This window comes from Nasonia vitripennis, chromosome 2 (genome assembly GCF_009193385.2).
Source record: "Nasonia vitripennis strain AsymCx chromosome 2, Nvit_psr_1.1, whole genome shotgun sequence".
Lineage (NCBI taxonomy): Eukaryota > Metazoa > Arthropoda > Insecta > Hymenoptera > Pteromalidae > Nasonia > Nasonia vitripennis.
The window spans coordinates 2,651,358-2,663,173 of record NC_045758.1 but is presented as its reverse complement, the minus strand read 5'-3'; the positions used below and the strand labels follow the sequence as shown (position 1 = coordinate 2,663,173).

General features: G+C 40.0%; 1 protein-coding gene across 13 annotated transcripts; it reads right to left on the bottom strand.

The window, feature by feature from the left end:
- Positions 1 to 229: 229 nt before the first annotated feature.
- LOC100117342 (arfGAP with SH3 domain, ANK repeat and PH domain-containing protein) lies at positions 230 to 11,605 on the bottom strand. Of its 13 annotated transcripts, none has more exons than XR_004226672.2 (19): positions 10,281 to 11,605; positions 9,238 to 9,628; positions 8,261 to 8,333; positions 8,039 to 8,184; positions 7,697 to 7,951; positions 7,530 to 7,615; positions 7,292 to 7,448; positions 6,944 to 7,208; positions 6,631 to 6,858; positions 6,329 to 6,551; positions 6,067 to 6,247; positions 5,720 to 5,995; positions 5,518 to 5,637; positions 5,423 to 5,443; positions 5,124 to 5,334; positions 4,164 to 4,511; positions 3,075 to 3,250; positions 2,615 to 2,726; positions 230 to 1,746 (listed from the first exon to the last, which is right to left on the bottom strand). XR_004226672.2 is itself a non-coding variant. In XM_031923267.2 (19 exons), exons 2-18 carry the CDS (start codon positions 9,361 to 9,363, stop codon positions 2,639 to 2,641), a joined length of 2,997 nt encoding a protein of 998 aa, XP_031779127.1. In that variant the 5' UTR covers positions 9,364 to 9,628; positions 10,281 to 11,605; the 3' UTR covers positions 230 to 1,746; positions 2,615 to 2,638. The 13 variants fall into 13 exon arrangements, 10 of the variants coding, with proteins under 10 accessions (XP_031779127.1, XP_016837990.1, XP_016837989.1 ...); XM_031923267.2 differs by having other exon boundaries at positions 2,615 to 2,743; XR_004344621.1 differs by lacking the exon at positions 5,423 to 5,443 and having other exon boundaries at positions 4,164 to 4,490.
- Between the last annotated feature and the right edge of the window lie 211 nt (positions 11,606 to 11,816).

Below are 11,816 nucleotides of genomic sequence, written 5' to 3'. Positions count from 1 at the left end.
AATTACTACGTTAATACACACGCAGAATGTCTAAATTCCTTGACAAGAAACTATTAAGTACATTATGTGGGCTGATTTTCGCTATATAAATGAATAAAAACGAGCGATGTGAAAAAATTGTCGGTGTTCTTTTTTTCGCTTTCACTTAACCACTATTTTAGTGATACTTATAAAGGACGCAGGTCTTGATCCAAGTCGCACGTAAGAGGTAAGTGAAAGAACAAGTCGATTTTAAGTATGCAATTTTTGGTATTTATTACTGAAATATACTTAACATCTCTTAATAAATAAATAAGAACATAATTTTATTACAGTAAAGAGAAAAATATCTAAAATTTTTATTTTAATACTGGTAAAAAAATTCGTAAAAAATTTTAGATTGCTGATTCATGCATTGTGAAATCGTAAGTAGATTACCTAAGCATTCTTAAAAAACATTATCAGCATATGACATGCCTAAAGTAGTGCGCTAAATCTTTTAAAATTACATTTATTTTTTAAAGTGTAGTCTTTTCATTCAAAGACGTATTGTATTGTTTTTTTAAAGTACAAATAAATCATTATCGGATAAACATAATTAATAGTACACCTTCACATTTACATTAAAAGAATAAATTGTATACAACTGGCGATCTAATTTAAATAGTATTTTTCGATAATAAATATATCTGGGAAAAATTACAATATTTGTTACACGTGATGTATGAACATAACAAAAACATATACATATTTATAATATATATATTTATATAATAAATTAATTATAAAAATCACTAGCATCGATATACTAAGGCTACTTCATTGTCAGCAAGTACGACACCTTGATCGAAGAAAAAAAAATAAATCGATTTTTCAAATATTCAATGGCACTGCTATGGAAAAGAAAATAGCTTATATTTTTCTCGTAAACAACAGATTTTTCCTTTCAGGGACATAATACTCTGTATCGTTCTCTGAAAATTCACCAATCGCAACACGTGTATAGTGACTTATTTGTATCATCTTTCTCTCTCTCTCTCTCTCTTTTATACTCCCGTATTCTCTCTTCCAGTCTCTAAGCAAGTATCGCAATCGCAGATAACTACTACTCACACCGTGTGTAACTAACGACACATGAATTAAGCAGTGGTTTGCAGTTACAGTCGTCGGCAAAAACTACAAACGTTTGCCCTCAACTCTCAAAACGGACACGACATAATAATTTTTCTCTCAATAGGGTCAATATTAAATCTTCCATTCTCCTTCCTCTCGCTCTGTCTCTCTGCATTTTCTCTAATACGTTTCACTTAACAAACGAGTCTCTTCAATGCTAATCGACAAAACTAGTAATACTGGCAGCATTATAGACAATAGCCGAGTGTGTGTCGTACGTGTGAATGTGGTCATGACCAGTGTAATCGTATGTGTGTTTGTGAGAGAGTGTGCGTGTGTACATAGGTGTCAGTGAGCGTGTCATCGAGAAACCTATTTATCCTCCTGCATCTTCTTATCGCAATCCTGATCCTTCGAAAGTCCGAGTTTGCCTTAGTCTTGCAGCATGTGTACGAAACTAATAGGAATCATGCCTCTCCGCTCGGGCGCCCGCTCGAGGAAGCCCTCCATCCAGTTGTCGTCGTCCGTGTGCTCGTTCGTAACGACGATGACGTCGCCCTCGTGGAACGAGAGCTCGTCCTCGTTGTCGGCCTCGCAGTCATAGAGAGCACGACAGCGACGCAGACCGCTATAGCCCGTCGCCGATGCCGGTGGCTGTGAACAATGGTCAGACGTTCGTTATTTCGGTGCAAAAGCTTTTGCCCGTATATTTGCTTCTTTTTCTCTTTTCTTTTGTTAGATGAACGAGTTATCATTAATGAATTTTCACGTAAACGGAAACACATTTACTCCTAGCTGTTAGTGACGAACGATTGAATAACGATAGTTCCTTGTTTAACGCGATTATATAGTCGAATAATGAAGTAATTTACAAAATTCCGGCCAGAGTCTTCCGAACAAGTATCGAACGCTCACTCTTTAAAATTCAACAACCGAATTATCTGTTCGCTGTGACATTAATGGAATATCGAAAATTCTGTTCTAGTTTTCTCGCGTGTTAGTTTGAAAACAAGCAAAAACGTATTAAGCTCAGCCGCTCATCCATTATATCTCGACTTGGATGCATCCGCAATTGGAAAAAAGCGCTTTATTCCGCGAAGCTATTGTATAACGTGTCGCATTCGTTCAGCATAAAGCCTTGGCATACGAGTCGTGGGTGTAATGTTTTTGCCCGCAGCTTTGCGAAAATCAATTTTTATCTGCGAGCTAAAAATGCATATTTTATACACGACACGTTTTACAAATTTATACGGAGTTGTCACGACTCCTGCTGATAACGTGAATATATATATATGGATTTTTGAAGTAAACGAGCACACATTTATTCGATGTGACCATCTAGACTAGACTAGGTAAATTGACACGTATCACTTGGTGAAAATGTGTTTTTTCTCTCACATTTTTGCGTGGACTGTACAGTAGTAAACAAAATGTCTGTTTAAACATCAAAAGCAAAGCATTATACGAAAAATTTAGTTTAAAAAAAAAACTCTTAATCAACATCGTTCACAAAGAGAATTACCTGCTCCAAATCTTAATCTTCGAGTTACCGTTTGAAAATAGTTCTCGGTATGCACATGCGATACGCGAGCTTTTTACCCAACTTGCAATGTCGTGCACAGTTTTTTCTTAAACTGCTGATTTTTAAAAACTAGTGATAGCATTATACAATATATATAGTACAGGTATCATTAAGACAATATCAGGTCGACTATTAATTATTATTAGAGCGATGTCTTTATCACCGCAAGCTCATACCTACGACTCGAATATTTATATTATTAATGAAACTTTTCCCATTAATTATTCAATCATATTTCATTTAAACAAGCTCCATCGTGAGAGAAACTAAGCAATGACGATCCCCAAAAAAACCATCAATCAAAGAAGAATAAAGCTCTTGAGTCGGGCTATAATCAAGACATCCCCCTCGTCGACAACGTAAGCAGCAGAGTCGCGTATAATCTCGTGGACAGTCGTACCTTTCTGGGCGGTGGCAAGGGATTGCCTAGACCGCCAGTTTCAGCGACAAGGGACTCGTTGGCCGGGTCGTCGGACACTCGCGACGACGTCGTGCTGCTGACGGTGGGCGGTGCCGGTGGGGGCGGGTTCCGCGGCCTCTGCAACGTCGACGTGTTTATGCCAATCTTGTCGATACCTACGATGAGAAAAGAGAAACACGCACGCGAGCACGTGCCAATGAGTTGTGGCGAGCTTGTTATGCGCGTTACATGCTATACAATCGATTTCATTTGGTTTTTGTCGCGGATGAAAAAAAGAACAAACGAGAAGACACGCTTGTTTTCGCCGGTGTGTAGCTTCAGTTACGACACGCGAATTTCCAAGGTTTCGCTGATTGCGGTGGTCGATGTACACGTATTTCGATATGCTTATAGATACTCTGTATTACATTGATGGTGAATCACAAGAGATCCTTTTGTTTAAAAATGCAATTTCGTTTTGGTGAATCGTTCGAATGTACTATTAACGTAAAGAAAATTCTGTTCGATACTCAAATAAAAATTAACCTTCTCATACGACGCAATAATGTTTGGGCGTGTTTACGCAATCGATAACTTTTGAGTTGGCTATAAATCAATTTTTTTCACATATAGGCATGAAATATCGCGTGTAAATATGTGAATCCACTTTTAGAGCTATTATGAAAACGGAGAATCGATACTTGCAGTACTGCGACGTATAAATATCGTTTCTTCCAAAAGGAAATGTCACAAATCGACATTTGTTTTGCGCAACACAAACATATCGCGATGCGTAATAAACTTTTTAAAAATTTTGCTAAACAACTACCAACAACAGACGTTGGAAAAATAAATATACCAAAACTAACTAGATCAACCGTGTAGTATACAGTAGTCTGTTCATGAAGTGAAATACTTTAGAGACCAATACCATATACACAGTTGATAAAACTGAGAGTCAAAACAAGACGTAAAAACCGAGAGAGAGAGAGAGAGAGTACAGAGAAAAGCCAGATCACAAAACACAGGAAAACAAACAAAACAAAAAAAAAAGATAAATAATCTGTAATTTCGCAAATCTTAACTTACGCAATTCATCAGGGCCATGTCCCGTTGATGAATCACCGCTGGGCGATCTTTTGTGATTCTGAGTGGTAGTGTTCAGGGTTCGCAAAGCGTATGGTAGAGTTTGAATAGTAGTGTGACTAGTCAAAATGGGCTCACTTGTCGTCCTGCTGTGCGAGGCCGTGGGCAAGGTGCCGTAATGAGGCGAGAGGATGCTGCCCGATAAGCCACCGACGGCCCCGCCACTGGTGGTGCTGCTGTCGAGGCCCGCAGGTGGCGGCGGGGCCACCCGCTTCTTCAGTGAGCCATGAAAGTTCATCGAGGAGACGTCCGGAACCACCGGCGTCGGGACTACAAATAAGCGTGTCATTGCTTTACGACCGACGTCGCAATCGTCAACATTATTATTGCCAACAACAAGAAAAAGCTTAAAAATTATAATTATGGGTTAAGAGTGCCTAAATCATAATGCTTAAAACTAGAGCGCGCGTGTGATGAGTTAGCAGTGGCCACTCTCGGGTCTGGGCTGATTATTCATCTCAGCATCCCCTGTTGTAGTAAAAACACAAACATTCTTGTATGTGCATCACATGTATGACTGACATTTATATATATTATTTTGAAAACAACGAATAGATTTTTAATGAGGTAATAAAAGAATCATGGGACTACCAGTAAATGCGTTCAAAAAATATTAAAAACTAAATTTTATAGGATAGTGGCCACTTTAAAAATTAACTATATTTTTTAAAGCCTCGTGATGCATTAAATAATAAATAGTTGCGCATAAGCCATAATCAAAACAAACTTAAAGCAGACGCTGAACCTATGAAACTCCGAATTGAAATAGTAACTCATATCTTGCGTTTTCATAAAGTGTAATCTTCTAACGCGATTTTCAGGATTTTTCATAGGTTATTTCAATTCTAAAATTTAACAAAAGCTAAAATATAACTATTGAAACATCGAAAAAAGCGAACCTACCTATGACCGGTTTTTTAATTTGTGGCGGTGGAGGCGGCGGCATCTGTTCTTTGCTTGTACAGAAGCCAGGTGACAAGCCACTTTGTAAACTGTCACAAGTACTGCTCCGACTACGCAATGTCACGGGTGAGTCTGTTACACCCGACTCCGTTCCACCAGCATACGATGGGGGCCTACTACGTAATTTCTTTTCCGGCGTTGAACAGCCATTCTGTGTAAATGTTTTGATAATTTTAATAGGCGTTTAGATTTAATTACTAACAACAATTGAAAATATGTATAAAAGAATACTAACTAACTTTTTTAGTCAAATTAGCAAACTTTGCAGCGTTAACAATCAATTAGTTATGAGTCAGTAAATTTTTAATAATGAATAGTTTTACGCAGTACTTACTCTTTCTTCAATGATAGTTTCATCGTCGGAAAAATCTGTTGATGCTTCGTCGTGTGAGAGGTTCCAGTCAATATTTACATTATCGAAAAGAGTCTTCTGTCGCTGCATAGCGTGGTTCAACTATGTAACAAAAAAAAGAATATTTCTCGTTCATCGATATTTACATTTAAAAAAAATGAAAAAAGCATTAAAATAAACTTACCAATTCTTGGCATGTATGATGCCCTACTTCTTGAGCAATATCTAGTGGAGTCTTTCCTTGTTTATTTCGAAGCGATGGATCTGCACCGGACTTTAGTAATAACTTCATAGCTTCCGCCTTATCATGCTTAGCGGAAAGATGCAGAGCTGTATCTCCTTCCGTCGTGGTTTTATCTATAGTGCCTGTCGGCATATTTTGAATCAGGAAGTCTACGATGTGTAAACTGTTTCCCATTTCTCTTAAGATCGCCAAGTGAAGGGCGGTCTCGCATAAATCCTTTAATCGAATGCAATAAAAGTTGTAAATTCACGTGACGACATCACAAGAGAATAATTTCCCAAACTTACCGATGTGGGTAAACTAGCCGATAAATCTACGTTTTCTGCATAAACTTGTAACAGGTGATGTAAATCTCGATTATTTACAGCATGCTCAAGATCCGATAGTAGATCTTGTTCGTTAACGCATGTTCTTGTGATATATTTTTTCTCTACATATTTGGCTCTAATAAATTCGTACCTTTCCTCCCTGTGACAGGAATATTAAAAATTAGAAAACTTTTATGTAAGCAAGGAATACATACATTTTTAAAGGGATTTGATGACTTACATTGTAGATGTAGGAGAAGGTTTAAAATTGTGACGTAACATTGCTTCCATAACTTCATTGAAAGCTTGATTTGTCATGTATCTTGCTAACAATAATTGAGATGTACCTATATTATCGAGTGTTAAAGATTGTATTCTAGATATATGGACACCTAAATCCCTATGTATACCGCTACATTCTATACACACAATTATTCCGAAATTTGTTGACAGCCAAGTTGCATCTGAAAATAATGAAAATGAATTAGTCTTGCTGTTTTGTCAAAATATTAGACTTCTAAAAAGAAAAATTGACACGCATACCATTTTGTGAAGAACAGTCACAGCACTTATCGTTACCAGGTAACCTCATGACACACCGTATTACAGCTTGTTGAAGCTCAACTAAACTAGGATTACCATGATTCGCCTCCGGTTTGCCACTAGCATCAAAAGCTCTTAATAAAGCACGCTCTTTGCAGTTGACTAGGACGGACATCCACGCCCGTTGATCCGCTTCGTCCTCCGCTTGAAAGTGATAAGTCCTATTATCTGAAAACGTTAATAAAGACTTTTAATAAAATATAAGAATGGCTATATTTGCAAATGAATTCGACGAGTACGGAATCGTACTTACAACTTATAAGGTCAAAGCTCCTTTTATCATCAGGTACCAGTTTAATTTGGCACGTTAGTAAATTCACCCTCGTGGGAGGTTTGTTCTCGTCAGCGTGACAGATATCCAGATATCCTTCAGCTTGCACGGAACATCGCCGCTTTTGCCAAACACGCCTCATTTTTCCCTCACTCTTTTTCAAGAGATGGCCGGTACGAGTTACGCCATGCTGCTTATCGCCTTGCAGCTGATGTAGGGAGTATCCGCTGCTTGTGTTTGTATTTAACTATCGCGGTACAAAAAAAAAGAAATCGTTACTTTTTGCACGAAATTTCTTGAAAGTCAATTCGAGATGACGAAAATAATTACCTCTTTATCACATCCAGAACTTCTGAGTAGATTTCTTAGTTCCATTAGGCGCCTTCTTTCTTCATCTTGGGCCTGTCTGATTTTTTGGAGTTTCATGCTTAGGTCCACAACGTATGAACCAAAGTGTTCAATAGTTTTCAGTCCATCTTGAAAATAGCTAAAAGATAAATAAATGTATAATATTAGATGATGTGATGACTGTAAGATTTTTATATTTTATCAGCTTTATTGCATTTACTTTGTTTGTGCGTGGTAATATTCAACCAAATGTTGAAGCAATTCTATTCCTTTCTTAGTCTTAATTTCATTAACTTTCATTAAATACTGAAAAATAAAATTCAGTTAGGATTAATATACATATGTGACGAATAAATCAAATTTAATGGTTTTCACAGATGATCTTACTTCACACATTTGTAACTGAAAAAGTCGCCTTTCTTTTTCCATTTCATCAGCTACTTCTGCTGCAGTGATTTCTGTACGAATGAGGCCAGCCTCTTTTGCATGCTGTTTCTTTTCTTTTTCAATTTTTGCATACTTAGCTTCATAATCTTTCCAAGCTTTATCAAAAGGTCTCTTCAAATCACCCTTAACACCTTTTAAGTCACCTTTTAACACTGAGTCCAATGGAAACATTACAATGTTACTAATATTTTGCATCTGAAAAAGAATGAGTGCTAATTAATCATGCTTTTAGAGAATGTTCTCTAAATAAATAAATTTGTTCAAGAAGAAAAAATATCATACCAATGTTTTCATCAATGCACTTAATTCTTTGGTAACAACAGCAAATTTAAGAAAAGCTGCACCAATATCTGGTTCCTGTTCCTTAAGTGCAGCATCACCTAATCTCTCTAAAGCTCTTCCCAAGTACATTTCATTATCAACATGGGCTAGAAAAAATAAATGTTTAATGTTTTCAAGAATGCATACTGAATAAATAAAGGAATTACCAAAAGTATTACTAACCATTTCCTGAGTTATAGATTGCCTTGATTGCTTTTTTAAGCTTAGTAAGTCCTTCGCGATCAAAATCTAGAGTCTATAAAAAGATGTGAATCAGAATTTCATTTGAGTGTAGAGATAGCTTTCACTCATGCCTACTTATTCAACTTCAGCTAATTGAATCAAATATAGAAATTGCAAGTGGTGAATTTAGAAAAGCAAATTACACAATTGGAATCTGCTATTTCTTTACAAAATTCCAAAATTTTCAACATAACTTGGGCTACACCAAGGTTAAAAACTATAGTTCTGCAATTATTGCAAACTTCATATTTCACGCTGCTTAACACCTATAAATTTTCTGTTTATCAATTCCTACTTGAATAAGGTGATTAGGTTCCAATTGAACATTTAAATCAGCTTAATATCAACTAGTGTAAAAAACATCAAAAATATAAGGCAAATTTTTTTTAAATCCCCAGTCAGTTGAAAAATATGGTGTCAATAAGTCAATGGATTGTTCATGTATTCCGCAGTGGTAATTATGTGCAAATTATGTGCGCATGAGAAAAAATAATAAACATAGTTTGCTACTTGTTTTGGAAATGCATGAATCATTTTCAACTTTATAATCATCAGCCTTGATTCAGAGTAGCAAATGCAAGCAGTTAATGGACATGAGCATTGACAAATAAAATAAAGTTTGCTGTTATTGCAGAGCCTAGAGAAAAATCAGTTTATTCAGAGCCAATTAATGCAAAAGGCATATATTGCTTTGGGTAAATCTACCAATTATTCGTCACTGATGCTGAGTACTTAAAATAAATTGATTAGCTACCGAGCTTGTTTTTGTTATATCACCGACAAGAACTATCACTATACTAAAGGCGCATACAGTTGCATGTTTGATCAATTGACCAAAATATACGTATCACCATTTGCACACTCCGAAAAACTTCCTCATCACTCACTAACACACAGAGAGAAGAGAACCAACTCACCTCCTCCAGAGCTGCAATGGTCTGTCTGCACTGAGGCATCCTGGAGACAAAAGTGGACGTGGTGGGTGAATTGTAGTCCCCCCTGGTCTCATCGATAAAATCACTGACAGCGATAAGGCCTGGCATTTTGTCAACTCTGTCTCGAGACGAATCTCTCTTTGAAAACAAAGTAGGAGCAGCCCTGATGCTGTCCGCGGAATTCGTCTGGCCGCTCCCTTCCTGCTTCAAAGTATCTCTTCCCCTAGACGATATCCTCGCGCAGAGAAAGATTACAGCGAGGTTGCTCTCGAGGAGGATGCTCCGACGACGGGCGGTGGGCAGCAGCGGCGGCAGCAGCAGAACTGCGTCACACTCGGCAAGTTTTTTGGCGTCGCTCCACTAATTTCCGCACCTACAATACACAGACACCTCGCTTACGCCGCGGCGAGCGGTGGCAGCGGCAGCGGCGAGGGCAGCAGAAATAAGAGACCGAGCAGTAGTATAAGCAGCGAGCGACTGTCGAGCAGCCGCACTAGTGTGTGTATACGTAAGGCAGTGGAAAAAGCGCGCACGCCAATCGATATACATATCGGGTAGAGGCTCCTTACGACGAGAGAGACTCTCCGTCTCCCTCACTCGCGCGCACTCGCCGTCTCGCTCTTCCCCGCGCTCTTCTCTCGGTGTATAGCGTACTCGTACTGTACTGTGCTGTGTATGGCTCCGATATATTTACGAAAGCAACGTGCGTACACGTACGCCTCCCTCGCTACCATCGCTCGCTAACCACACGTATGTACAGGCGGTATATGTACGTATAAAGGACGACGGAAGAGCTGTCATACAAATACGCGCCGCGACGACGAGGAAGAGCGAGATATAGTGAGTGAGTGAGAGAGAGAGAGAGAGAGAGAGAGGGAGAGGTGCACATCACAATGTAACACCGCGCGCGCGTATATACATACACACACTCGTGCACGGACAGTCCGTAGCGCTGCGTGCACAATATATGTGTACACCTACATATAGATATAGATATATGTATATAGGATGTGAGCTGTACATACCGATGGGAGGCCGTCGTCCGTCTGTGCAACTGTTGGGCGCCGCGAATCGCTGCTGCAGTGATAATCGTCGCCTCTCGGCTGATGATCATTTTCCCATACCGCTCTGCGTACGCGGATATGCTATCGCGCTGGCTATCTCCTCTTCCTCGTCCTCGTCTTGGCTGCAGCTCCGGGTCGACTCTCGCGGGCGGCGCTCCTCTTCTCGGGGGGGGGGGGGCGGCTATATCGACGATGTAGCCCGGAGAAGCGCATGTGCACACACACCCGCACGAGAGATGCGCAGACAGCGACGCTCGTACGCTTATACACAGCTACCACACTGATATCCCCACACAGGGACACTTGCGGGTATTGGCGATATATCGTTATTCCGCTCTGCGACGATCCTCTGCAGCTCTCCCGCGCGCGCGCGCACGTACCTATATTGTTATTTTGCTGCAGAGCGAGTGGCGAGCAACAGTAGACTACTGGCACACCTGCGCGCTCTCTCGCGCCAAATCACGCACACGCGCCTCTTGTGTTATGCCTGTATCGCTGCAGAGCGCGGCGCAGCTTTCTCTGCTTTGTGTAATATATTCTCGCTGCTGCTGATATTTTTCTTGGAACTGCTTATATATATATATATATATATATACACTCGACTGACGAATGTTCACTCGACGGCACCGCTGCTATCCGCTGCTGATGCTTTTCGGAGTGCCAAGGTTGACGTCGTCGCCGCACGCATGTTTTCGCGCTGCGCTATATACTTCTTCTTTTGTTTTCCTTCTCTTCTCTCTCGCCCTTTGTTTTCCTCCCCCCTCGCGCGACAAGTCCTTCTTTTGTGCGATGCAGGATGCTGCAGCGAGTATTTTCAGCTGCTCTGCACACACGCACACACACGCGCACGCAAACACTCGTATATACACTGTGTAACGTACAACACGGCGAATGTAACTGAGCCAGTATAACGTTTTCGATTACTCCCCCTCTTTGCTTATTCCGATGCCTAATACACCTACTTGTTGAGGTGCGTAGCAGCGAGATCGCTCGCGCGCACTGTGTTTACAGACACTTCTTGCGCCGCCGCGCGAGGTTATGGCGTGGGCGGCCGCGACGTTTTCCGCTGAGCTGATCACACACACGCGAGACGCGACGAAACGCTACTGCGGAAACAACACACGGGATTTCCTTGCACGTACTGACTGAACGATGCGCGCCGAGCGAATCTCTCTCTCTCTCTCTCTCTCTCTCTCTCTCTCTCTCACTCTGCGGACTTCCGTGTTTTTCCTTTTTTGCTCGAGCTGCGTATTCACTGTATATTGTATATATGCTACATGCATTATACTGCACACACTATATATACAACTTCGTGTTTTGTACGTTTTGGAATCGCGAGTTTGCCAATTTCGTCGCCATATGAAAACTGCCCTTATGAACAGGACTGGGCTGCGATGAGTGACGCTTCTAAGCGATTAACTTGAAAAATTAACATTTTAGAGATATATTTAATATTTAATAAATTAATAAGGAGACCGTGTAAAAACATGCCTTTTA